Below are 25,969 nucleotides of genomic sequence, written 5' to 3' on the forward strand. Positions count from 1 at the left end.
ACCAAAGCATTATTAAAAAAAATTAACTGAAATTGACAGTGAATTGTTTTAAGTAGCACTTCCAAGAAATCATTTACATACTATTTTCTTCTCCCCTAATGGTGTCTCTCCACCACCAATATACAGGTCCTACCTACCATTTCTATACATTTTCCATTCAAATACTATTCAATAAATTTTAAAAGCATGTATATGGCAACAACTAGCTCTAAAGACAACCCTACAAAATTCTTTCAGGCCATTAGCTATGTAATATATCACCATCCATAACTTTTTATCAATCAAAAAATCAGGTTATAAAATATATTTTGGCGGCAGAGGGACTTCACCTGTTCCATAACTGTCTAAAGATTGTCTTGCTACTAGCCCGGGTAATTTTTTTCCTCTTTCCTTTTTTCTCTGCAGTGCTTCTAAGTATAGTGACAGTGCATCAGGCTTTCCTAGTCTCAGCGCAAGCTCAGTGAAAATCTGGGAAATGTAAGTGGAAACATGAGAGACCGCTTTATTTGGCAGTGCTTACCCCCCCCCAAAAAAAAGTGGGGGGCAGGACAAATGGCAAAGCAGTGTTTGGACCACAGGATGAACAATCAATAGGCAGAAAGCAAGATTAAGGCTTCCTCAGCTTTTGGATCGACAATCGACAGCTGAGAGGCTATTTTTTGCTATGGTTGACTAAATATGGTCAGGGAAGAGAGAGGCACAAGAGAGCCTGTTTGCCTGGGAGTGCATGTTTCAAATGCTTAGCTGCCTATAAAGCTGTAGCAGTTTAGCCTGTGGTCACTGAGGAAGAATATAAGTTAGCCTCGTAGTGACCATGTGGAAGTCCTGACCTCGCTTGCAGACTTGACCTCTGGATGTGACAAGGTAGCTTCACTACAGATCTACTATTTAATCCTGGAAACTAAAAACCAAAAAAAAAAAAAAAAAAAAAAAAAAAAATCTAAAAGCAAGACAGATGCAGACTATTTCCTAAGAAGTCAGAAGAACCCAATGTATTCTGGAGGGCAAAGAAAAACAGGGTGAATGTTTACAGTTATTTGGGGGGAATAAGGTGTGTTTTGGGTTCTGGTTTGTTTTTTTTTTTGTCTTTTTTAGACTATAAAATTAACTTCTGCCAACTTTTTCCCCTCTTCTGAAGAATTTCATCTTCAGAATGAAAGCTAGGTTCATTTTCTTGGCCTTTGTAGCAACCTTTTTGATTGCTTAACTTTCCATACATAACTGTGCAAGAGTGTTATATGACATTCCAAATCAGATGGCCAACACTGATTCAATTTTATTGTAGAGTTTTTTTGTTGGTGGGGTTTTTTTTTTTTTTTTTGGGTAAAGGGAAGAGGGGAGGAGAGGGAAAAGTAAGCTTGTTTTTTGTTTGCTCGTTTGTTTTTCAAATTTATCTTAAAAGGTGAGGTTCTGTGTTCACTGATACATCCCCTTCCTTCACCGGGCTCATGAAAAGAAATGCTGAATCAGCGAATAGAGTGAACGAACAATCAAGATGAGATGGCTGCTGCTGATGTGATTCTCTAGGTCATTACCTTTCTTCCTGCTGCAAATGCTGCATGACACTAAGCTTACAGGTAACCGAGCACCACAGGCCTGTACTTTTAAGGATGCTTATGACTTTCTGCATGCTTACCTATTATTGACTTGATATATGTTCTCATTGTTAAATTAAATTCTATCTAACCATAGCCTAATTTCACAATTCAAGTTGAGAGCTAATGTAGTGTAAAAAGGAATATTGTTCAAATACCATGGCAGTAACTTTTGATCTTAAAAATGTACAAATACATTACTGTCATTTACATTATTAAAGATTTAGTCATTATTGTTTCAGATTAAGTGATGATTTTGCATCTCTAGTAAGTCATATCCTGCTTCCAAAGTATACTTATTTTCTAAAACTATTAGCTTCTATTTCAAGGTTTAGTCAACCAAGAAACTTGGCAGATCATAAAATACTTCTGAATGCTTACTATTAATTGGCCACAAAAATAAATCAGAACGTGCACGGTGTAATTCTAATGCTGCATTGCTGAAACTGCTGTAGTGCTGGACTAGCTACTGCCACATTCTGATTTGCTCTCTATAAGCTGCACTAGCTTTTTGTCACAAGCTGCAGAAATTCTACTATCCCTGCCCTTTTTTTTTCTCCTTTGCCAAATCTGAAAATTTCTTGAGGTTTTAAATTAATCTTCTAATACCATAATAACTGAAGGCTACTTACCAACTATAATTTCTTTTCATGCTAAATCATCAAGGTAAATAAAACCCAGGTGCTCATAGACTAAAACCTTTCAGTTCTTTGAAGTGATACTTTGTAAAAGTTGATGATTCTGACAGTTATCCTTTATACTAAAAAGATTAAAGAATCAAAACAACTTAAACTCACCAAAATTAGATACTTCTACATCTATTTGAATTTGTATTCAACCCATAATTGTATTTAACCCAAAGAGAAGCACCAAAGTGCAAAATTCAGGTAAGAAACCAATAAAGAAAAAAGAATGACAAATTTTCAAATGATCATGAGTCCTTATCTGTGACCTTATAAAACACTAACAAAAATTCATAATCTTTAAAAGTTCAATTCATCCACACTCATCCTGGTTTTTCTCCTTGTTGTTTCACCTTCCAGAGTCAATATCAGAAATAGTTACTGTTAATTTGTTAGGTTTTGAGTAAGATATCTAGTTTGTAAAAAAAAAAAAAAAAAATTTCAATTTAATTAATTACTATCTACCTGTAGGATCTAGAAGCAGACTACAAAAAAAGAAGAAATTCACCCTGAAGACTGAAGAAACACTAGGCTGATCTTAAGTTTCTGAAATACACTCTGTAACACTACACTGATTCTATGAATCTCTTGCAAAAAGAATCAAACCAGGACAAAGTTCAACAGATAACTGGTCAAATGTCTAGGAATGTCTATGTCCACCAAGAATACGGAACCGTTAATGCCATGCTTCAGGTAAACTTGTTACAAAATTTAGTCTTCGATACATTGGTCTCTGCAAATGATTTACCATTGCTCTACATCAGTAAGCTGAATGTTTCACTAACAAATAAGAAAATAAAATATTTCATGTTTTTACAGCTAACAACTTAGTAATACCTACTCAGAGTACATACTTCTTTATGTACCCATATGAACATACAATGCTATGGAATGTAAAGAAGTATGTATTTTTGGTAGGCAATAGACCACCAAGAGAGAATTAAACTGAGCTAAAAGAAGTTCTTGCTTCTTTCTACGTGAATGACCTTCATATGGTAAATTAACCTACTCATGAACAGATGACCTTTGGCAATACTAACACCAAAAATAAAAAAAGGTTATCTACTACTTATAGATAGAAACTATCCCTAAAGTTTTTATTTCATGAAGGAAAAGAAGATCCAGTGAAGTAGATTTCAATTATCATGAAACTCCTTTTAAATTATCTAAGTTTAAAACATACATCTTACATTTTTAAATTAAGTACTCTCATTATTAAAATTTGACTGCAAAAGGGAAAATAGTATTACTAGCACAAAAGAATGAGGAATACACATGACCTATTTTCTGTCTCCACAATTTAATCTTAATTTAAGTATATCTCATTAGTAGGGCTCACTGATTTGTATAGAAAAATAAGATATTAAGAGCTAGTTTCATTCACATGATAAGCTATTTCTTCTCATTTTGATAAATGTATAATCTATTAATATTAGAGGAATTTCTGACCAAAAGTTTTGTTGTTGTAAAAAGGCTTTCTTTTCTGACAGCTACAAATATAGTGGCCCTTGTCCTTCCTTCTCAAGTTTATCAGGGTCTTAATCCAATCTCTACTTCAAATGTGAAGTTAAAACTTAAAATTAATTAAAATGTAAGATTTAAGCATGAAAAATGACAAAATTCTGGTCCACAGCTGTAAGTCAGCAGGGTATATTGGTAATAGACTACCAAATATTTAAAATAAATTAATTTACTATCTGTATTATCTTTGAATTTGCTTTCTCCAAAGAGGGCATGTAAAATGAAAGCACTGTAGTCAAGAACCAATTCATACAGATCAAATAACTGTTTTTATTGGTACTATGCAATTACAATTCAATTTCTCTAAACATGATCAATCCATTGTTTAGAAATATCAAAATACTTTTATTTCATGCAGTTTGTAGTTTTTTTTTAAAATTCCAAATGCTGTTAGCAAAATTTATAAGCAGTACCTGTTTTACGCTACTAATGACAAAGTCAGAAAAAAAGAAAGAGTAGTATTCACATATTCTAACCATTTCTTACCAAAAGTATTATTTCAACTGAAATATTTATACATGTATAAAAAGCATATTTTAAATTTTTTGTATCAGAAATTAAATGGAAATGACTAAGTTTAACTACAGTTCATTTTCTCTCTGTTTTTAATAAGACAACTAGTTAATACAAAGATGATTTTCATTTTATCAGATTACAATGAAAATGACTATAACACATGGCATCATATATGTTACTGCATGTTTATTGGAAATTATAAAAGGCACATAATTTTATAATTCTGTATTTTCAAAGAAATTAGTTCAAAGCTTAGCCCTTTTGATCATCCACAAAACAGAATGACAACGATTCATGTCTATTTGGTAAGTTTACCTGTACAGGTCCTAAATACCTAGAACTCAAAATATATACCTCAAAAGTAGAGGCTCTTCTATAAAAATACTCAAAGAGTATTACTCGTGTTTTATAATAAACAATTATATTAGTCATTCTATAGGTATACAAGTTGTTTAATAATCCTCAAACATCCCAGCAACTAAGAATCTCTTTGCTATAATATTAAAACGATATAAATAATCCTTAGAAAATAAAATGACATGCTATTCATTTTTAAAAGTAAAATTATATACTGATTCTGGTGCTTCCAAGTTTAACTTATCTAAGAGTATTTTCAATCACTCTAAAATGTCACATCTATCACTTAGATCAGCTGTTCATTTTTAACTGAGTACATATTAAACTCTGGGCATCTGCTGACACTGGTATAACTCAAACATTTCAACTGTCTCCCTGACAGGGATAACAGATGCTGACATTATCAAATGCTGTACTATTTTTTTCCCATGGCCTCTCCTTGCCCCGATATGGCCAGTATATGAAACTGAACTGCCATCCAAAAGCACACTTGAGCAACTGGATCTGCTAAACAGCTCCCATATAACTAGTAAAAATAGAAGCCAGTGTTATTGCTATCTTCAGCACTGAAGTTCAGGCAGTTTAACACCTGTTTCACTTCTACTAGAATAAATGATGAAAAAGAATCGTAGTTACATTAATTTCACCAGCAGTATGATACTTACCAACCAAGAGACGAAGAATATACTTAGTACAAGAATCATTTGCATATTGCCAGAATTAGTGCTGACCTCCCAGTTTAGTTTAAAACAGTAACTGTAAGGAATATTTTTCTACTCCATATTTCTCTGAGAGCACTTAACTTTATAGGCAAATTATAACTTATCAAACTTTTATGCAAGAAGACACCCCTCCCAGGATATTGAAATCAACAGTAAAACCATATTATAACAAAATTTTACTCTGATTTTTCAAGTATTATTCACACGATAGATTTTAATACTTGTATTCATGGATTGTAACTAACCACCATGTATTACTAAGTCGATAATGAGAAGTAACTAGGCAATCTGTACCCAAAATGAGAGCGAACTTAGTCAAGGAAACAGACCTTTAAAAGGGTTAAATTACTAAGCTATGATTAGTAACACTACGTACGCAAAAACAAAGAAAAACTGGCATGTACGGTAGTTCCTTTCGACACAAGTCCAAGCAATACACTGAATACACATGTGATCTATTTATAACTCAAAGGGCAGAGGTACTTTCTTAAGGCCATTGATGTTCCTACACCCATCAATAATTTGCATTAGCTGTCAACTATAATGCTAAAAGAAGCAGTGGCAGTAGAAGGGGGTGACTAACAGAACTCTTCCCCAAGCTTTTAGCTTACCTACTTAAGTAATCTGGTTTACTGTCTAAAGATAAATGGAAAACATTACTCTAAAATACATCAAGGTCTATTTGTTCCTTTAAATACTATTGGTTTTGAAACAGCTTATTGTCTACATGTAAGAATTAAGCAAAGACTTCGGCTGTGGACAAGATTAGAAAAAGAAGCAAAGATGTTGAAAACAAAGATGTACATTGATCATTCCTTAATGCAGTAATGTGTTAAAAGGAAAAGACTTTTAAACCATTAAGCGCAGGAAAACAGTAGGAAAGTGACTTCACAATGGAAAATTTGACATTCGGTGACTGAAGCATTGGTATGATAATTTCTAACACTTGTAGAAGGTCCATGACTGTAATTTTACCAACTGTTTTGGATTCCATACTAGCAGTACTACAATGCTTTGCTAGAGCTGGTAAAATGGAACCAAATCGCCTCTTCAATGGATTTGGTCCCCTTCAACCAGCTGTAGCTATGCATTGATTACCACGGGAACCTTTTCATTTGTGAATATCAATTACTTGTCAACTAATTTCAACTTATTTACATTATTCAGACTGTGATTATAATCAAATAACTTGTTACTGTTAACTCTACCTGGAAAAGCTAGAATGGTTAAAGATGTTTATAAAAAGCTTATGAAAAATGTATGGATGACTTAAGGATTTCAAATAAAAATTTTACTTACTATGGTCTCTTGGTATTAAATTTCTTATCCTTCAGAAAAGAAAAGAACTGGCAATAAAATGTAGGCTATGCTTTATAATAACAACCAAAAAAAGAACTTCCTTCAAGGAAGAAAGTATCTGGAAAGGTCACCTAAAACCCACCTGAAAACACAATGGGATTGTACAGTGTGGTTTACATGGATGTATGCATATTTAAATTAAAGAAACATTATATAACACTCTAGAAATGTTCAGTCACTATCTTCCACAGTATTGGCCTTTAATTTTACCGCTATTTACCTGAATGTTAGCAGGTAAGGTGAAAAAATGATACTATAGGATATCTTGAGGAGAGGCTTAAAATAGTATCTAGTTCTTCTGACCCTGAATCAAAGTTTTTTAGTCCTCAAAAAAGAAAGAAAATGCTAAGCATCACTACTTTTACTCATGAAACATTTCACCTCTTCATATTGTTTTCACAGCTGTAAAATGAAGAACTCTGCTAGTAATAAATACTATGACTCTCCTCACTGTCTTCTTTGTCCCTTATAAAAAATATACACACAATATTCTCCTTCAGTGGGGATAAACTGAAGGAAAGAAAAAAATGACAATTTATTCAAACATCCATATAGTTTTCTTAATGATTGCAATAAGACTATAGATAATTTAATATTATTTAATTAATAGAGACAAACATTTCAGCAATTAATGAAGATTACTGAAACAAGAATAGTTTAAAAACCCAGATGTTCACACATTCTCAACTCCAGACCACTCCTCCATTTCAAAATGAACATCATTCTCTAAAAGACTGTGGGCAAAAGGAGACATACATAAATACATATCTTATCACTTCATTCAAGATCTTCTTCCTCCTATTAATTATATCTCAGTCACAGTAAGTACATTTGTGTATTACAAGGCATATGGTGTTTGACAGTAGATGCATGAGCATACATTAGAGAAAACACACTCTAAGTATCCTATTACTGAATAGACTCAGCTATATTTTGTAGATAGCACTCAGCATGTTCACAGTTATAAGGAAAGCATTAAACACCAAAATACAGTACAGCATATCAAATCTTCAAATAGTCAACAGAGTCTTGTTTACAGACCATATTTCAGAATTTAAAAAGCAAAAAAAGCATCACAACATTCTAGAGGGAAAATTATGAGTTGCTCATATATTCAGTAAGATTTTTAGTATGTATCTTTGTGGGAATTAGTAAGTAAGTAAGAAATGCCTGTGAAATTATCTTAGTACCAACCTAAAAACAACATATATCACTTCAGGTGATTCACTCGTATTTTACTTTTCTTTTCACATTCAATTTCTATTCAAGAAAAATTTGTAAATACTATATAAACTTTATAATTATATTAATGTTATCTGTACTTCCAAAATACCTGATTGTTTTTGCCAGCTCTGCAGAGAATACTGGTGACTAATTTATTTTCATGCCTGTGAGGGAGCTCTAAAAACTTAGCTAAAAATGCAGCATCTTTACAGAAAGTACTTAAGTAGCATGCTGATTATGCTACTCCAAAGAAATTCAGTTTTCACTTTTATCAGCAGAAATAATTTCTGCTCTTACTTTAAATCAGAAACTTTACCTGTATACTAAGAGATGATAAAAATGGCTAAACTCTAGATGAAAACATGCCTATAAATATTAATTACTAGAATAGACAAACAGCATTGTTCTTAGTTAAGATTTCTTAAAAAAACAAAACTACTATATTAAAACATGGTGTAATTTCTACTTAAAATGCTCCAAACTTTATAAAGCACAGCCAAAGTACTCAGGGTCTTATAGCGAAAATTTATATTCTCTTCCACAATTCTAAAAGACAACAATAAATGGCTTTATAACTCTTTTTCTCTTAATGTGTTTATTTCAGTTACTATCAAACTATGAGGAAACATCAAGATCAGCTTTGAAATCTAGTCTATATTGATCTGCACCTTTGAAATAGAGACTTCAAAGGACAGTCTTCAAAAATATAGGGCATCTAGACACTTCATCAGGTTCTGGAAATAACAATGTGCTATATCTGGTTTTCTTTTCTTTCTTTTTTTTTTTTTTTAAGAGACAGGGTCTTGCTGTGTTGCTCAGGCTGTAGTGCAGTGGCACGATCATACCTCACCGCAGTCTCAAACTCCTGGGCTTGAGCAATATTCTCGCCTCAGCCTCCCAAGTAGCTGAGACTAAAAGTCTGTGATGCCACACCCAGCTGATTCTTTTTTTTTTTGATACAGAGTCTTGCTCTGGAACCCGGACTGGAGTGCAGTGGCGCAATCTCAGCTCACTGCAACCTCTGCCTCCTGGGTTCAAGTGATTGTCACATCTCAGCCTCCTGAGTAGCTGGAACTACAGGTGCACGCCACCACACCCAACAAATTTTTGTTTTTTTAGTAGAGATAGCGTTTCACAATGTTGGCCAGGCTGGTCTCAAACTCCTAGCCTCAAGTGATCTGCCTCCCAAAGTGCTGGGATTATAGGCATAAGCCACCACGCCCAACCTAATTTTTTAATTTTTTTAGAGACAGGGTCTTGCTACATTGCCCAGGTAGATCTCAAGCTCCTGGCTTCAAGCAATCCTCCTGCCTCAGCCTCCTAAGTCGCTGGGATTACAGATGTAAATCACCACACCCAGCTAGTTTTCTATAGTATGAAGGCCAAAAAGATTGGTTGTTATTTTTAATTCCAAGTACACTAAAAATGGTTCCTTCTGTCTTCTGACATCACTGGTCAGTATAGGAGGAAAAAAAACTTAAGAAAAAGAAATTTGATATGAAAAAAAGAACTCAAAACATTTCAATTTGCAATTACAACTGGTAATATAAGTTGTGTCATCTTCTGATACTCTTCAGTGTCCAATTAAAATCACACTCTATCTGGCAATCTATAGTCACAACTACCTAAAAATGTCTTAAGGAAGTAGGAATAAAGAAGTCATGTAGCTTTAACTGAAGCACTACTTTGTTGAAGAATAAAAGCATTTTTTGTAAATGTCACCTGACACCAAATATCTGGTTGGAAGAGTTGCGGTTTTAAATTTTCAGGGGAACCCTCAAGATTTATGCAAGAATTGAAAAAAAAAAAGTAAATTTTCTCTTTCTTGTATAGGCTTAGCATTATTGAATATACTATGCCTACTCTCGATAAAAATGAAACAACTCAAAATATTTAAAAGATACTTGTTTCCTAAACACTTCAATTCTCAAGTTTATCCTAAACTTCATGATTTCATATTCCCTCAATAAATCCTAAATTCCCTCAATAAAATCTTTTTGACCATTCTAATCTGAAGTAATTGCTGTTTGAATTCCTAACACAGTTTCTCTACAGAATTCATTCTGTAATTGATCATATAAGGTCTTGTGATATTCAACAGTGTCCTCACTGTCAAAGTAAGGCTAACATTTACTGAGTGCCTTGTATAGCCAGAGCCTATGTAGGATGAACAGATGAATATGAATGCCCACAATTTTAGAAGACAGAAATGCACACAGTAATAAACAGCACTAAGCTGAGTACAGTAAGTACAATAAATAAGAACACAGAACAAGGAAGTACAGAGCAAACAAAATAATTCCAATGATGACACAGGAGGTAGCTCTGGAAGAAAGATTGTTAAGATAAAGAAGCGGGATGGGGCACCCCAATCAAAGAAAATGCTCCAAAAAAATAGAAGAAGAAAGCAGACAGCATATTTTAGGAAAAGAGAATAGATGAAGGGCAAGGTGGGCTGAGGGATTAGATTAGCAGGAGATGAAGTTAGACAGACTCAGGACACACAGAATATGGGTCTGAATGCCAAGCCAACGTAGGTAAATTGTATTCTATGTTAATAGACAAAAACTGAAGTTGGGAAACAGAGGAAGAGAGCCATTTAGACTTATGCTTTCAGAATGGATAATTTGTAAATGTATAAAATTTAAATCAAGAATAAGACTGAAACCAAAGAAAAAAATTAGAAGAATAGTATAATAGTCTAGGTAAATGTGGTGAGTACTTAATTGGGTCAGCAACAGTGGGAACAGAATGGAATTGATGGGAAGGATTGGTAGAATGAATAAAATTTTAAAACTAATTGGAATGATTATTGGTGAGAGAGCAAAGATAACTCTAAGCAATAAGGTAGCAAGAGGAATGAAGTACTGATACATTCACTGCCCATGTGTTTTGGTTTTGCTTCACAAACAGACCATAATACAGAAAAGGTGATGTAAAGTGGTTTAACAGTTATGACTCTAAAGTCACCTAGACCTTGCTCAAGTTACAGCTGCTTCAGTAATCAGCTATGTGTTCTTGAATAATTAAATTCATCTCTATAAGCCTCATATTCTTCACATATAAAATGAGGATATTAACACCTGCCTCAAAAAGCTGCTGAAAGGATTAAGTGAGATGATGCATGTGAAGCACTTTGCAGAGGCTGGCATGTGGTGCTATCATAATCTGTTTGAAGGGCAGGGAAAATACACTACTACTGTCTCCTTCACAATGCCAAAATCTGAAGTGTTCAAATATTTGCAATTTGGAAAAAAAATCAAGATGTGATCTAAAACATGATCATTCATTTCATCCTACAACATATACCCACTGTTACAGTCACCAATAAGCAGCAGCAATAAAATCTTCTTGTTTTCTGTGGTCACCCTCTAGTGGTGATCCTAAGAAGCTTAAAACTCGCCAAAAAAAAAAAAAAAAATGGAAGCATGATATAAAAATACAATAAGAAACCAAAGAATAAATGTTCAGAATAGATAAAATTATCAAAATAAAAATCAAAGTGAACATTTTTCTTAGTCCAGGTATACAGGTTTGACTCAAACATAAACAGAAGACATCTAAAGCAGAATTTCCTAAAATGCTTAGGGTAAAGTTGCTCCAAAAAGTGAGTTAATGGAAATCTCTAAATTAAGCCAAGCTAAGCATTTTCCCATTCTGTGGGACACTGCAGATCCTTCATAAAGAATGTGATTCTCCAAAAGCACTCTTTCTCAAATGTCAACCAGCAAATACTTTTTTCAGTAGAATACTATTGCTGTAACAATGGATGAGGGGATAGCTACACTAGAAGTTTATATAACTAATTACATTATTAACAAGGAATTAGGTAACTTAATATTTATTTAGTCTTAAGTTTTAAAAAATAATTATCATGCAAATGGTAACATGAAATCAGAGGACACCCAGATAATTATTTTGAAGAAATATAAATCTCAAAATAAAATGCATCTTCATTAAATCTTTAGAAAGAAACCAGCATTCCTGATATTTTATATCCACATTTAATATAAACTTAAATAATCATTTCATAATACTTGTATTAGATTAACAATCAAATAATCATCATATAAAACTAAATAAAGGCATAATTTTCACAAAACTTTAAAATGATTTAAAATACTAAATTAGCCAAAATTATTTCTTCATCAGTATCAGAAAAAGAGAATCAGCAGTAGGAAAATATTCTTGAATTGCACCTAAAATAGTAAGGGGTGACATACCTGGGATTTCCCCTTAGTGCAGCATGATGTAGAGCATTAAATCCATTATTGTTTGTGATGGTAACATCTGCTCCAGCTTCCAAAAGAACTGCTAGGATATCATCACGTTTCTTACTTATTGCATCATGAAGAGGGGTATCACCTTCAGAATCCTTTAAGTTTAAAGAAACTTCCATTAGTTCTTCAATTAATCATCCCATCTAATAGTAATACTTTTACCAAATGCTAAGCAAACAGAAACAGAGACCACACCCAACAAATACCAATAAAAGAGCACTTTTTGTGGTAACTATAAAAATATAGGCAAAGGCCAGGCATGCTGGCTCATGTCCATAACCCTAGCACTTTGGGAGGCTGAGGCGGGAGGATCACCTAAGGCCAGGAGTTCAACACCAACCTGGGCAACATATAGAGACTCTATACCTACAAAAAATTTTAAAAATTAGAGCCGGGCACAGTGGTATGCACCAATGGTCCTAGCTACTCAGGAGGCTGAGGCAGAAGAATGGCTTGACCCCAGGAGTTCAAGGCTCCAGTGAGCTGTGATCACGCCACTGTACTCCAGCCAGGGTGACAGAGCGAGACTCTATCTCCAAAAAAATAAAAAACAAAAATACAGGCAAGAAACACTGGCCACATTATAGTAAGGAAAATCATACTCAAATCTAGTTGGAAAACACAATAAGCATGTTGGAGTTTTTGTTTTGTTTCGTGAGATCAAGTTTCGCTCTTTCACTCAGGCTGGAGTACAGTGGTGTGATCTCAGCTCACCGCAACCTCCATCTTCTGGTTTCAAGTGATTCTCCTGCCTCAGCCTCCCAAGTAACTGGGATTACAGGCACCCATTACCACGCCCGGCTAATTTTTGTATTTTTAGTAGAGACGGGGTTTCACCATGTTGGTCAGGCTGGTCTCAGTACTCCTGACCTCGTGATCTGCCCACCTCAGCCTCCCACATCGCTGGGATTACAGGCATGAGCCACTTTGCCCGGCAAAGTTTTTTTTTTTTTTTTGTAGAGACGGGGATCTCAGTATGTTGCCCATGCTGGTCTTGAACTCCCATGCTCAAGCGATCCTCCCACATGAATCTCTCAAAGTGTTGGGATTACAGGCATGAGCCACTGTTCCTGGCACATGCTGAAGCTTTACCAAGAAAAAAGAAAAGAAAAGAAGTAGCCTAAAATATAACTAATGACAAAAACTAACAAAGTGAAAAAGCTGCCCCCCAAATTAAATAAGTTTAAAATGGCCTTAACTGTCATACCCTGAAATTCCACACCAAACCTACACCATAACAATGAATTGAAAGTCGGTGGTTTTTGACCTTGGCTGCTCATTAGAACCTGCAGGGAAGATCTTTTAAAATCTGTTGTACAGAGGAAAAAAAAAAAGAGAGAGAAAAAAATCTGATGTCCAGGCTGTTCACCATACAAAATCTCTAGAGGTGAGAGTGAGGCATTAGTAATTTTTCAAAGCTCCACAGATGAACATATTGTGCAGTCACAGTTGAGAATCATTAAGCGTTTTCAAAGGGCAGGAAAGTGGCTAGTTAGCCAAAGGTAAAACAATTGTAAATCAAAATTTAGCAATCTCAGTCTACCATTTTTTCAAGCTGACTACTTTTTACATTAATCAATTGACTTAGCAGTTAAGTTTTTATTCATTAGCAGTCATGTACACACATGAATAATTTAGATTCCATTCATTTCATAGTTTCACAGATGCTATTCTCAGTAAAGTCATACATAACCTAGCTTACAGCACATACTACAGTTGCCAAATCCAGCTTGCCATTTGTTTTTTCTTTGTTTAATTCTTTTTTACTAGACATATTTCCTGCATGGTTTATCTCCCCAGTCATTGTCCACAGGATTCTGAGAAGTTACAGGAATATGAAAGTGCAAACACCAGACCCAGCTTCATCTCCAACACTGTGGAAATGGACTGTACGTCATGGAGCAGAGCCCTATGCTTCCCTAGCCACGCCGACAGAGCCTAGAAAAAATGATCTCCCAGGATATTACACGTTGGAGCCACCTGTTTTTGTAAATTAAGTTGTATTGGAACACGGCCACACTCATTCATTTATGTATTATCTATGGCTGCTTTCACTCTGCAATGAGAGTTAGATAGTTGTGGCAGAAGCCAAATGAAAGCCTAAACTATTATCTGTGCCCATTACAGAAAAGGTTTGCTAATCCCAGGAATATATTCGTCCACCTACATAAGGAATTCCTGGCCAGGCACAGTGGCTCACGCCTGTAATCCCGGCACTTTGGGAGGTCAAGGCAGGCAGATCACAAGGTCAGCATATCCAGACCATCCTGGTTACCATGGTGAAAACCCGTGTCTACTAAAAAGTACAAAAAACTAGCCGGGCGTGGTGGTGGGCGCCTATAGTCTCAACTACTCAGGAGGCTGAGGCAGGAGAATGGTGTGAACCCAGGAGGCAGAACTTGCAGTGAGCCGAGATCACGCCATGGCACTCCAGCCTGGGTGACAGTGAGACTCCCACTCAAAAAAAAAGAAAAAGAAAAAGAAAAAAAGAATTCCTGCCAGGCAAGATGGCTCACACCTGTAATCCCAGGACTTTGGGAGGTGGGAGCAGGAAGACTGCTTGAGCCCAGAAGTTTAAGACCAGCCTAGGCATTTCTACAAAAAAAATTAGCCAGGCATGGCAGCTCACACTACAGGTGAGCTCAGTCTCACTACAGGTGACCTGTAGTCTCAGCTACTCGGGAGGCTGAGGTGGGCCCTGAAAGTCGAGACTGCAATGAGCCATGATCATGCCACTGAATTCCAGCCAAGAACCTGTCTCAAAAAAAAAAAAGAATTCCTAACCAAGTTCAATCCAACCATCTACCTTCTCTACTCCTGTATCTCGTGGCACTAAAAGTCTGTAGTGTTCAACCTGAAATGGGCTTCTATCATGACTGGAACACCCTTCTCCAGGTCCCCAAGTCCTTATCACTCTTCTCAATTAATCTTTCTCTACCCGCCACCTCACACTCACACTCAACAGATGAACTTGTCTCCCGTTTCAGACAAAAAACGATAGCAGGTATAAATCACCTCTCCTTACAGATTAACACTCCCCAATTCTCCCTCACCCTCCAATCCTGCCTCCCACTTACAAGGACATAGCCTAGATCCCAACAATTCCAAAACAGTTGTACTTCAAAAACCTTAGTTTCTAATAATTATCTAGCTGAACAAAATCTATTCTTTCAGTTCTTCTCAAGCCCTCATTCCCACTACTACTTTATTTCTTCTCTGAGATCTATGCAATCCAGCAACCAATTCCTGGATGCTGTAAATTAAATTATCTAAACTACAAGCAGCTTACAACTCTAACCACTGCCCTACCTTTTAAAAAATCATTATTGAGTTTCCAATGGAAACAAATTATGCTTTACATATTCAAACAGTGTTTCAGGGAACATTTGTATTTAAAAACAATATGTTGTTTCAAGCCTATTTGGTTAAGGTACCTAAAAGTTGGCAAATTAGGGTCTGGTCCTATTTTACTTTGCTACAAAATTACTAAGTATAGAAACTTTAATTAAACAGGTATACAAAAGACAAGCTGCTTAGTAACCAAACTAAGTAGATAATGGACACAGACTACACTTTCCATATATTTGTGGTTTAATTTATCTGGTTATAGAACTGTAGCTGAGGATAATCATTTCTTAGGCAACCATTGCTTCAAAAATTAGATCCTACTGTAAATCAACTCTTAAAATCCTATACATTTCCCAAAACAGAAAATCTCTGAAGATTACACTAATGACTATTCAAAGTCCCTAAGCTACAATAAAAAATACAATCCAAATAATTTAAATAGTTATGAAGTAACTATTATGAAATATAGCCTATTACACTTCTTTAAGCTGTTGAGGCTCACTGTCATGATCAATAAAGTTGAATCCATTCATAAGCTGACATTTTTACAAAGAAGTCCCCATTCTCCCTGCCCAATCTAAACCCAATCTATTGGCATTTTCCTTAAAAAAACAAACAAACAAAAAACTTTTTAAAAAAGAAATAGCTACCAATTTTGCAACATCTTATGCCTTTGGTATCATTTACTATAACCATGACCATATGAGAACAATAACAAAGGAATGCTTACCACAGAACTTAATGTTTCCCTTTAATAGGATCCAAGCAATACCTGCAGGATGTATTTCTTTAAAGGTTTTACCTGGAGACTGGGATGACAGCCAAAGTCCAATAAAGTCTTCACAACTTGAAGATGACCTTTATTGACAGCAATATGAAGTGGTGTCTGTCGGCGCTTGTTTCGAGCATTCAAATCAGCACTACCTCGATGTAGTACTTCTATAACAGCACCTTCATCTCCAAAAGCTGCATGGTGAACTGCTCTATCACCATCTTTATCCTAATCATTAGCATTGAAATCTGAATTAGTGAATATTTTAGAAAGAAAAAAAAAAACTTGAAGCTGTAATAATACACCAAGAAGCAGATTAATTTGAGAAAAGGAAACACAGGATGGAGCCAACAAAATAACTAGAACTTGACCAGGTGCAGTTGCTCATGCCTGTAATCCCAGCACTTTGGGAGGACAAGGCAGAAGGATCACTTGAGGTCAAGTAAATTGTAAATTTGAGTAAGATTTCCAACAATACCAATCTGGGCAACATAGCAAGATTCTGTTTTATAGAGACAGCCAGGCATGGTGGCACCCACCTGTAGTCCTAGCTACTTGGGAGGCTGACACAGAAGGATTGCTTGAGCCAAGGAGTTTCAAGTTACAGTGAGCTATGATCGCACCACTGCACTCCAACCAGGGTAACAGAGTAAGACCCTGTCTCTATAAAAAAAATTTTTTAAAACCTAGAAACTGACTTGAACAGTGATGAACTCCCAAAGATAAGTGATAAACTTAGATCATTTTATATATATATATATATATATCAGACCAACAGTTATAGTATCACTCTTTCAGCACTCCTCATTTATCAGCTATGACAGTAAGCCAACTTTTTTTGCCATTTAAAACTTTTTACAAAGACAGTTTTGTTGTTGTTGTTTTAAAGAATCAGGGTCCTAGGCTGGGCACGGTGGCTCAACCTGTAATCCCAGCACTTTGGGAGGCCAAGGCAGGCGGATCACCTGAAGTCAGGAGTTCAAGACCAGCCTGGCCAACATGGAGAAACCCCGTCTCTACTAAAAATACAAAAATTAGCCAGACATGGTGGCACATGCCTGTAATCCCTGCTACCTGGGAGGCTGAGGCAGGAGAACTGCTTGAATTCGGGAGGTAGGGGTTGCAGTGAGCCAAGATCGAGCCACTGCACTCCAGCCTGAGCAACAGAGCAAGACTCCCTCTCAAAAAAAAAAAAAAAAAAAAAAAATCAGGGTCCTGTTCTGTCACCCAGGCTGGAATGCAGTGGCACAGTCATAGCTCACTGCAGCCTTGAACTCCTGGCCTTAATAAATTCTCCAACTTCAGCCTCACGAAGTGCTGGGATCACAGGTGTGAGCCACCGTGCATGTCCTACAAAGACTTTTTAATGACATAAAAAGTAAACCAAGATGAGTTGTGTGATTAAAAAAAAAAAAAAAAAATGCCAAACAATGTGATCTCAACTGGCTTTAATGGGGAGCAATTTACCAACACATTAAAACTGGTTAAGTGATGAGCATACACTTTTCTGTATATTCGAGAACAGAAAAAAAAAATATTAAATACACCATTAAAAGATAAAAACAAAGCATAAACTCCCAAAATTCCATATATCAAAAATTTCAAAACTATTTCAGAAGAATCAAATCAATTTGCCTCACCTCCTGTAACAGGCATATTTCTGAAGAAATGAGAAAGCAGGAAAGACCTAATTGCTTAAATTTTTTTTTTAAACTGAAAGAAAGTACTTTGGAAAGGGGAAAAACTGCCTGCACTATGCCATGAAGGTAGCATACATAGTTCATACCAAAAAGTATGAAAAGAAGTCTCACTGCCTTGCCAGAAGCAGATGGAAAAGGGTGTTAGGTATAAGGGTATTGCATTTGTTCCAGCGCTGCACTGCAAATTTTGACACCCACCAAGACCATCTGTCTGTCCCTGATACTGGTACTCTAAGACTTCCTCCATCCAGAGCAGTGGTTTCTGATTCCCAATACCACTGTGCCAGCCCCTGGTGGACTCCCTAGTTTTGCAAGGGGTTTGACAATCCATATGGTACCCAGGATTTTCTGAACTACTTTCAAAGAACACAGAAACCGTTATGATTAAATGCACTTAAATAGTTCATTCAAAACAGTTACAGAACTCAAAGTAGATTTTGGTCTTTGCACATCTTCTCAAACAGGTATTAAAGGTAAAAGCACTCATGTAGGAATCCACGACAGTTTGACAATCACTTCTGAAACGGTAGGGAACTCAGGGATATTTCTACCTTACTGACATTTCCAGCAGTTTTTGTTACCTGTCAATTTTGAGAAAGGAACTGGCAAACAACCACATGCAAGATTTAAGATTCAACTCTTGTGCCTTTTCCCTGGCGGTCTTGTGGTTAGGATTTGGCACCTCTCTCAACTCTTTTGTCTCCGAGTAGCATTATATTTAAACATCCCAGAAAAACAAGTGTTTTAAAAAACAAAACAAAAATAAGATATATATGCATGTATATATAAATTAATCTCTCTAGTAACACATATAGTTCAGAATCCTAGAGTTAAGATCTTCCCAATTTCCAGTCTTTTTTTTTTTTCTGTTACAGTTTTTAACCCTATTTTGTGATTTACCTTCCATTAAAAAAGGGAACATCAGGCCACTAACACTGTATGATTGTTAGAAAATCACTACTGAAACACTTAATGCAGGTTGTCAATAATTCACATAAAAATAAACACCAAAGAATTATAAAACCCTGATATGTTTGTCACAATGAAATAAATAAGAATAATTTTTAAATTATGGAAAACACACATGCATACTAGAAAATTACAATTAAATATAATTAAATTTACTTCCAGGTTTCTCTTCTAAATTAGAAAACTACAGTTATAATAAAACCTGAACTTGCCAGTTTTGTTGCTTTCTTCTGAATCCATCTTAAATACTCCAAATAAACCTAAAACACAGCTCACGTGCCTGTCCCTGTTACTAGTACCAAAAGAGAATTTTAAGGAACAAGGTTACAGCTAACCTCTATAAGATTATCTCAAAGAATTTCATAAAGAGGCCTCAAATTAAATCTAAAACTGATCTTGTTTCTTTCTATCCTCCTGCCCTATTCTCTACCCATTTTCCAAAACCTGCTCTTGTTTAGTACTGCCTATCTTAGCCGATAGAACTACAGATCATATGGTCAACAAAATCAGTATCTGTAAGTCACAGTCAACTGCTTCCTCTCTGTGAGCCTCTATGTTCAATCATCAAACTCTACAGCTTTTTCTCCTCAATTTATGCTCAAATCTATTCTCTTTTCTCCAACTCTACCACAAACCAATTCAGGCCTTCATTCTTACTCACCTGGATGATTCCCACAACTCAACCTCCCTTCACTTTCTTATCCCAATCTATTCTTCCCACCAAAGTCATAATTCTCTCTGTAAAACACAAATTTTACGTTTAAACCTCTTCAATGTCTCTCTACTATGTACAAAACAAATCTCTTTTGAGACCTACCTCTGTGAACCATTCCAGCCTCGCCTGCTGCCACAGTCCCCTCAGATCTCAGGCTCCAACTTAACAACTTATGGGATCCTATGTATTTTCATATGCTACTCCCTAGACTTGGAATGCTCTTTGTCGTCACCCTCTTGGACTGGAAACTAGGTATCTTATAAAACTCAGTTCAGGCATCAATTCTCCTGTGAAATTTCCCGATTCTCACAAAATTTATTATACTATTTAATTTATTATTTATTATACATTTCTCACACTATAGTATAATTACTTGTTTGAAGTCTTTTTTTAGCTGGCTGTGGGCTTCTTGGGGGCTATGACTGTGTCTTAGTCGTCTTTATTTCCAGGAGCTAGCACAGTGCCTATTAACTAGTAAGAATAAAAATGGGTGTTGAATATAATCCTTAAATAACCATCATGATTTTTTAATATTTTTATTGCAGCAAAATATACATAAAATTTACCATCTTCACCATTTTTAAATGTACAATTCAGTGATACTAAGTACATTCATATCATTGTGCAACGATCACCACCATCCATCTCTAGAACTTTTTTCATCTTGCAAAAGTGAAACTCTATACCCATTGAAAACTGAGAAAACTGAAACTCTACATCCTATTCCTCCTACCCCCTCATCTCTGGAAACCACCATACATTCTACTTTCTGTTCCCATGATTCTGACTACTATCTATACTTAGTGGAACCATACGGTATCTGTCTTTTTGTAACTGGCTCACTTCACTTAGATTAATGGCCTCAAGGATCTTATGTGTCAGAATTTCCTTTCTTTTTAAGTTTAATGATATACCATTATAAGCACATACCACATTTTGCTCATCCACTCTTCTGTCAATGGATACTTGGGCTGCTTTCATACTTTAGCTATTACGAATGACGCTGCTAAGAACACAGGTGAACAAATACCTCCTCAAGACTTCCTTTCCAATCTTTGGGATATATACTCAAAAGCAGAACTGTTGGATCATATTGTAATTCAATTTTTAATCTTTTGTGCAACTGTCATATTCTTTCCAGCAGTGGCTACATCATTTTATATTCCTATGAACAGTGCAAAGAGTTCTAATTCCTCCACATCCTCACTGACAGGTTTTTTCTGGTTGTTTTGATAACAGCCATTCTAATGGCTGTAAGGCAGTATCTCACTGTGGTTTTGGTTTGCATTTCCCTAATAATTAGTGATGTTAAACATCTTTTCATGTGCTTATTGATTCACATATATTCTTTGCAGAAATGTCTATTCAACTCATTCAAGTCAAATGGAGTTTTTCAGGTTTTCTTGATGAAGAGTTTTAAGAGTCTATATATATTTTGGATTTTAATCTCTTATCAGACACAAGATTTGAAAACATTTTCTCCCATTTCATAGGCTGCCTTTCTCCCTGTTGACAGATGTCCTTTGATACACATTAAGTTTTTAATTTTCATGAAGTCTAATTTGTCTATTTTTCTTTTGTTAACCCTACTTTTGGTGTCATATTCAAGAAATCACTGCCAGATACAATGCTGTGAGGTTTCTGCCCTCTTTTCCTTCAAAAAGGTTTATAGTTTTATATCGCACATTTAGATTTTCAGGCATTTTGAATTAATTTTCTGAATATAGTGTTAGGTAAGGTTCCTACTTTATTCTTTTACATGTGACTATCTAGTTGCCCAAGCACCATTTGTTTAAAAGATTGCTGTTTTCCCATTAAATTGTCTTGGACCCCAAAAATCAATTGACCTTAAATGCAAAGGTTTATTTCTGAATTCTCAATTCTATTCTATTGGTCTTTATGTCCACCCTTATGTTAGTAATGCACTGTCTTGATTACTGTTGCCTTGTGGTGAGTCTTGAAAGTAGGAAGTGTGAGTCCTTCAACTTCTGTTCTTTCTCAAGACTGCTTTGGCTGTTTGGGGCTGTCTTGAGATTCCTTATGAATTTCTGGATAGATTTTTTCTATTTCTGCAAGAAACATCTTTAGGATTTTGACAGAATTTCATTAAGTATGTATTGACATCTTAACAATATTAAATTTTCTAATCCATGAACATGGGAAGTAGTTTCAATTGTCTTCTTTAATTTCTTTCAGCAATATTTTGCAGTTTTCAATGTATAAGTCTTACCTCCTTGTTTAAGTTCATGCCTAAGTATTTTATTCTTTTTGATGCTATTGTAAATGGAGTTGTTTTCTCAATTTCCTGAAAGATTCATTGTTAACAGATTGTTCAATTAACAGACTGTTCACTGTTAATGTATAGATATACAACTGATTTCTGTGTTTTAACTTTGTATTCTGCTAAACTGCTAAATTTGTTCTAAAAGTTTTTTTTTGTCGTTGTTGAAATCTTTAGGTTTCCACATATAAGATCACTGCAAACAGAGATAATTTTTATTTCGAATGTCTTTTCTTTTTCTTGCCTAATTGCTCTGGTCAGCATTTCCAGTATTGTTAAATAGGAGCAGGTATCCTTGCCCTGTTCTTGGAAGAAAAGTTTTCAGTCTTTCACCATTGAATATGATGTTCATTAGGGGTTTTTCATATATGGCTTTTATTACAATGAGGTCATTCCCTACTATTCCAAGTTTACTGAGTGTTTTTATCATGAAAGGGTGTTAAATTATGTCAAATGCTTTTTCTGGTCAATTGGAATGATTATGCAGTTTTCCCCCATCATCATGTTAATATGGTGTATTACATTAATTAATTTTCCTATGTTGAATCATCTTTAACATTCCAGGAATAAATCCCATTTGATCATGGTGTATAATCCCTTTGTCATGCTGCTGAATGTGGCTCACTAATATTTGGTTAAGGATTTTTGTATCAATGTTAATATGGTATATTGGTCTGTTGTTTTCTTGTAGTGTCTTTTTCTGGCTTTATACTGGTTTTGTTGGCTTTTTAGAACGAGTCAGGAAGTCTTCGCTCCTCTCAAATTTGTTGGAAAAGTTTGAGAAAGAATGATATTAGTTCTTTTTTAAATGTTTGGCAGAAATCCTCACTGAGACCATAAGGTCCAAGGCTTTTCCTTGTTAGGAAAATTTCAACTCTTGATTCAATCTCCTTACCAGTTATAGGTTTATTCAGGTTTCCTATATCTTCATGATTCTGTCTTAACAGGTTTTGTGTTCTAGAAATTCATCCATTTCATCTAAGTTATCCAATTTGTTGGCATATTGTTCATAGTACTCTCTTATAATCCTTTTTATTTCTGTAGAATTAGTAGTAATGTACCCACTTTCATTTCTGATTTTGGTAATTTGAGTCTTCTTTTTTCTTAGTCCATCTAGCTAAAAAATTTGGGTTATCTGACAAAGTCTAATATTGTTCCCTAATACTAATCTTCTCCATTTGAAGCAGTTTTTTTTTTTTTAATTAAATGATGAAACTACCCCAAACTACCCCAAATGTCCTTATAACTTAAGCAGATGTACTGTGTTTGGAAACTCATAATAAAGACATATTTTTAAAAACTCATCTCCCATCCAAATCTCCATACCTTTACTATTATACTCCATCAGTGGGGGGAAAAAATATAAAGTCAACGGCAGATCCAAAATTAGCTCACCTATATGAACATACCTAAGATAGCATAGTCCTTGATGCCTTTACCTATACATTAAGGAAGAAACAGAATGTAATCCTACTGAATTCAGTAGGTCAATATATGGAGACAACCAACATTCCAAAACAGCTCTTTGCGGTTTCCCTAAGAAAAATAGGAAACAAAATACAATCTTATCACATGTTCCAAAGGTATGCTATGTACCAAATAATTGTTTGATAACAGCTTAAATCAACCAAAAACTCCTCAATAGTCATCTATGCTACGGGTCAGCAACTTTTCTGTGAAGGGCCAGAAAGTAAATATTTTACTTTTTACAGGCCATATAGTCTCTTATTGAAACTATACAGCTACTTTACTGTCACACTAAAGGAGCCAAAGACAGTAAATAAATGAACGGCTGTGCTGTGTTTCAACAATACTTTACAATACAGATGGAGGGCTGGATTTGGCCTGTGAGCTGTAGTTTGCAGACCATGATGTATACCTCTCTTGAGCCCACTTCCTAATGCAGATGGAAAAAATGAAAGGTTACCAAATGAGATAACTGGAGAACAAAACATATTATTTCCTTCATTCTTCTGCTAACTCCAAAGCTTTTAATAAAATTAGATTTTGAAAAATCAATTATTACCATTTTTAGGTGTAACAAAGATTTTTAACATTTTTAGGTGTGATAAAGGTGAGAAACTTTTTAAAAGAGCCCTTACGTTTTAGAATACATATTAAATATCTACTGATGAAATAATATGGTATCTGTCTAGATCTGCTTCAAAATAATTCAGTAGAGGGAATGGGAGAAAAAGTGTATAGATAAAACTGGCCATGAGTATTAATTGAAACGAGGCAACGGGTACATAAGATTTATTATACTATTATCTCTACCTTTGTATATGTTTAATGTTTCCAATGATAAAAAAGTTAATAAAAAACAAATCACTTTATAAACAATCTGGCAAATTATGTATGACAAATCTAAGTGCATCTGCAAAATTAACTCTTTTCTCCACTTTAGCACTACTGACATTTAAAGCCAGATCATTGTTGTGAGAGCTGTCCTGAGCACTGTAGGACATTCAGTAGCATCCTTAGCTTCTATCCTCTAGATGTCAGCTGTACCTCCTCCACCCACCCACTTATAAGAATTAAAAATGCCACTGGACATTTCCAAATGTCCCTTGTGGAACCTAAATGCCCCCAGCTAAGAACCAATGTATTAAACAAACTATACAGTTGTTTAACAGTCAGTGTTAATTCTTATATTCTAGAAAAATGAAACTTTGATAAACTTTTGTTTCAGTCTTGGGCTGAAGTCTTGATTGAGACAGGGTCTCACTCCTGCCACCCAGGCTGGAGTGCAGTGGTGTGGTTTCAGCTCACCACAGCCTGGGCTTCCTGGGCTCAACCGATTCTCCCACCTCAGCCTTCCAAGTAGAAGAGACTATAGCAGTGCGCCAGCACAGGTGGCTAATTTTTTATATTTTTAATAGAGACAGGGTTTTGCCATGTTGCCCAGGCTGGTCTTGAACTCCTGGAATCAAGTAATTCACCCACCTCAGCCTCCCAAAGTGCTTGGATTACAGACGTGAACCACTGCACTCAGCCGATATTTATATTTTAACTCAATTTTTCAATATAGTTTTTCCTTTACCAATTGGGAAACTGGGTTATTAATATCCCTTTTCACACTTTTACAAATTGCATTTTCTTATAATGAATTTTAAAATAAAAAATGCACAAAATGGAAATCCAAATGAGGAATACGGTAAAAGTCCCATATATCTATCTTACTGTTCTAGTTAGCAGTCAGTTTGCAAACTTAAAAATACATTATTTGGTAGGGCGCGGTGGCTCATGCCTGTAATCCCAGCACTTTGGGAGGCCGAGGCAGGTGGATCACTAGGTAAGGAGATGGAGACCACCATCCTGGCTAACACGGTGAAACCCCCTTTCTACCAAAAATACAAAAAATTAGCCGGACGTGGCGGCGTGCACCTGTTGTCCCAGCTACTCCGGAGGCTGAGGCAGGAGAATGGCGTGAACCCGGGAGGCAGAGCTTGCAGTGAGCCGAGATTGCGCTACTGCACTCCTGCCTGGGCGACAGAGCAAGACTCCGTCTCAAAAAAACAAACAAACAAACAAACAAAATCCATTATTTATAAATATCTAGACTACCAAGACTCACTTCAACCCCCATCGTTCCATGTTTATATTACTAACTGTTTGTTTTATATTTGAGTACAGTTAAGAAAAAAAGAGGCTGGGTGCAATGGCTCCCACTTGTAATTCCAACACTTTGGGAGGCCAAGGCAGGAGGATCACTTAAGTCTAGGAGTTTGACACCAAATCGGGCAACACAGTGAGACCTTGTCTTTACAAAAAACTTTTAAAAATTAGCCAAGCATGATGGCACACACCTGTAGTCCTAGCTGCTTGGTAGGCTGAAGTGGGAGAATTGTTTGAGCCTGGAAAGTCAAGGCTGCAGTGAACCATGATCATGCCACTGCACTCCAGTCAGGGCAACAGAGCAAGACC

General features: G+C 35.6%; 1 protein-coding gene and 1 long non-coding RNA gene across 3 annotated transcripts in view; one reads left to right on the top strand and one right to left on the bottom strand.

Annotated features, from left to right (window-relative positions):
- MIB1 (mindbomb E3 ubiquitin protein ligase 1) overlaps nt 1–25,969 on the bottom strand; it is a 144,590-nt gene that overhangs the window by 44,488 nt on the left and 74,133 nt on the right. Inside the window, exons 11-12 of the mRNA XM_011957771.1 lie at nt 16,408–16,605; nt 12,201–12,352 (exon numbers count right to left, since the gene is read on the bottom strand). Coding sequence (XP_011813161.1) covers nt 12,201–12,352; nt 16,408–16,605 — 350 coding nt within the window. The remainder of the gene's footprint in view (nt 1–12,200; nt 12,353–16,407; nt 16,606–25,969) is intronic.
- Nucleotides 518–6,700, top strand: LOC105523040. Of its 2 annotated transcripts, none has more exons than XR_001003523.1 (3): nt 518–1,019; nt 1,403–1,577; nt 2,750–2,908. It is a non-coding gene; the product is annotated as an uncharacterized LOC105523040 (long non-coding RNA). The 2 variants fall into 2 exon arrangements; XR_001003522.1 differs by having other exon boundaries at nt 780–864; nt 2,750–6,700.

This window comes from Colobus angolensis, unplaced genomic scaffold (assembly GCF_000951035.1).
Source record: "Colobus angolensis palliatus isolate OR3802 unplaced genomic scaffold, Cang.pa_1.0 Scaffold45, whole genome shotgun sequence".
Classification (NCBI taxonomy): domain Eukaryota; kingdom Metazoa; phylum Chordata; class Mammalia; order Primates; family Cercopithecidae; genus Colobus; species Colobus angolensis.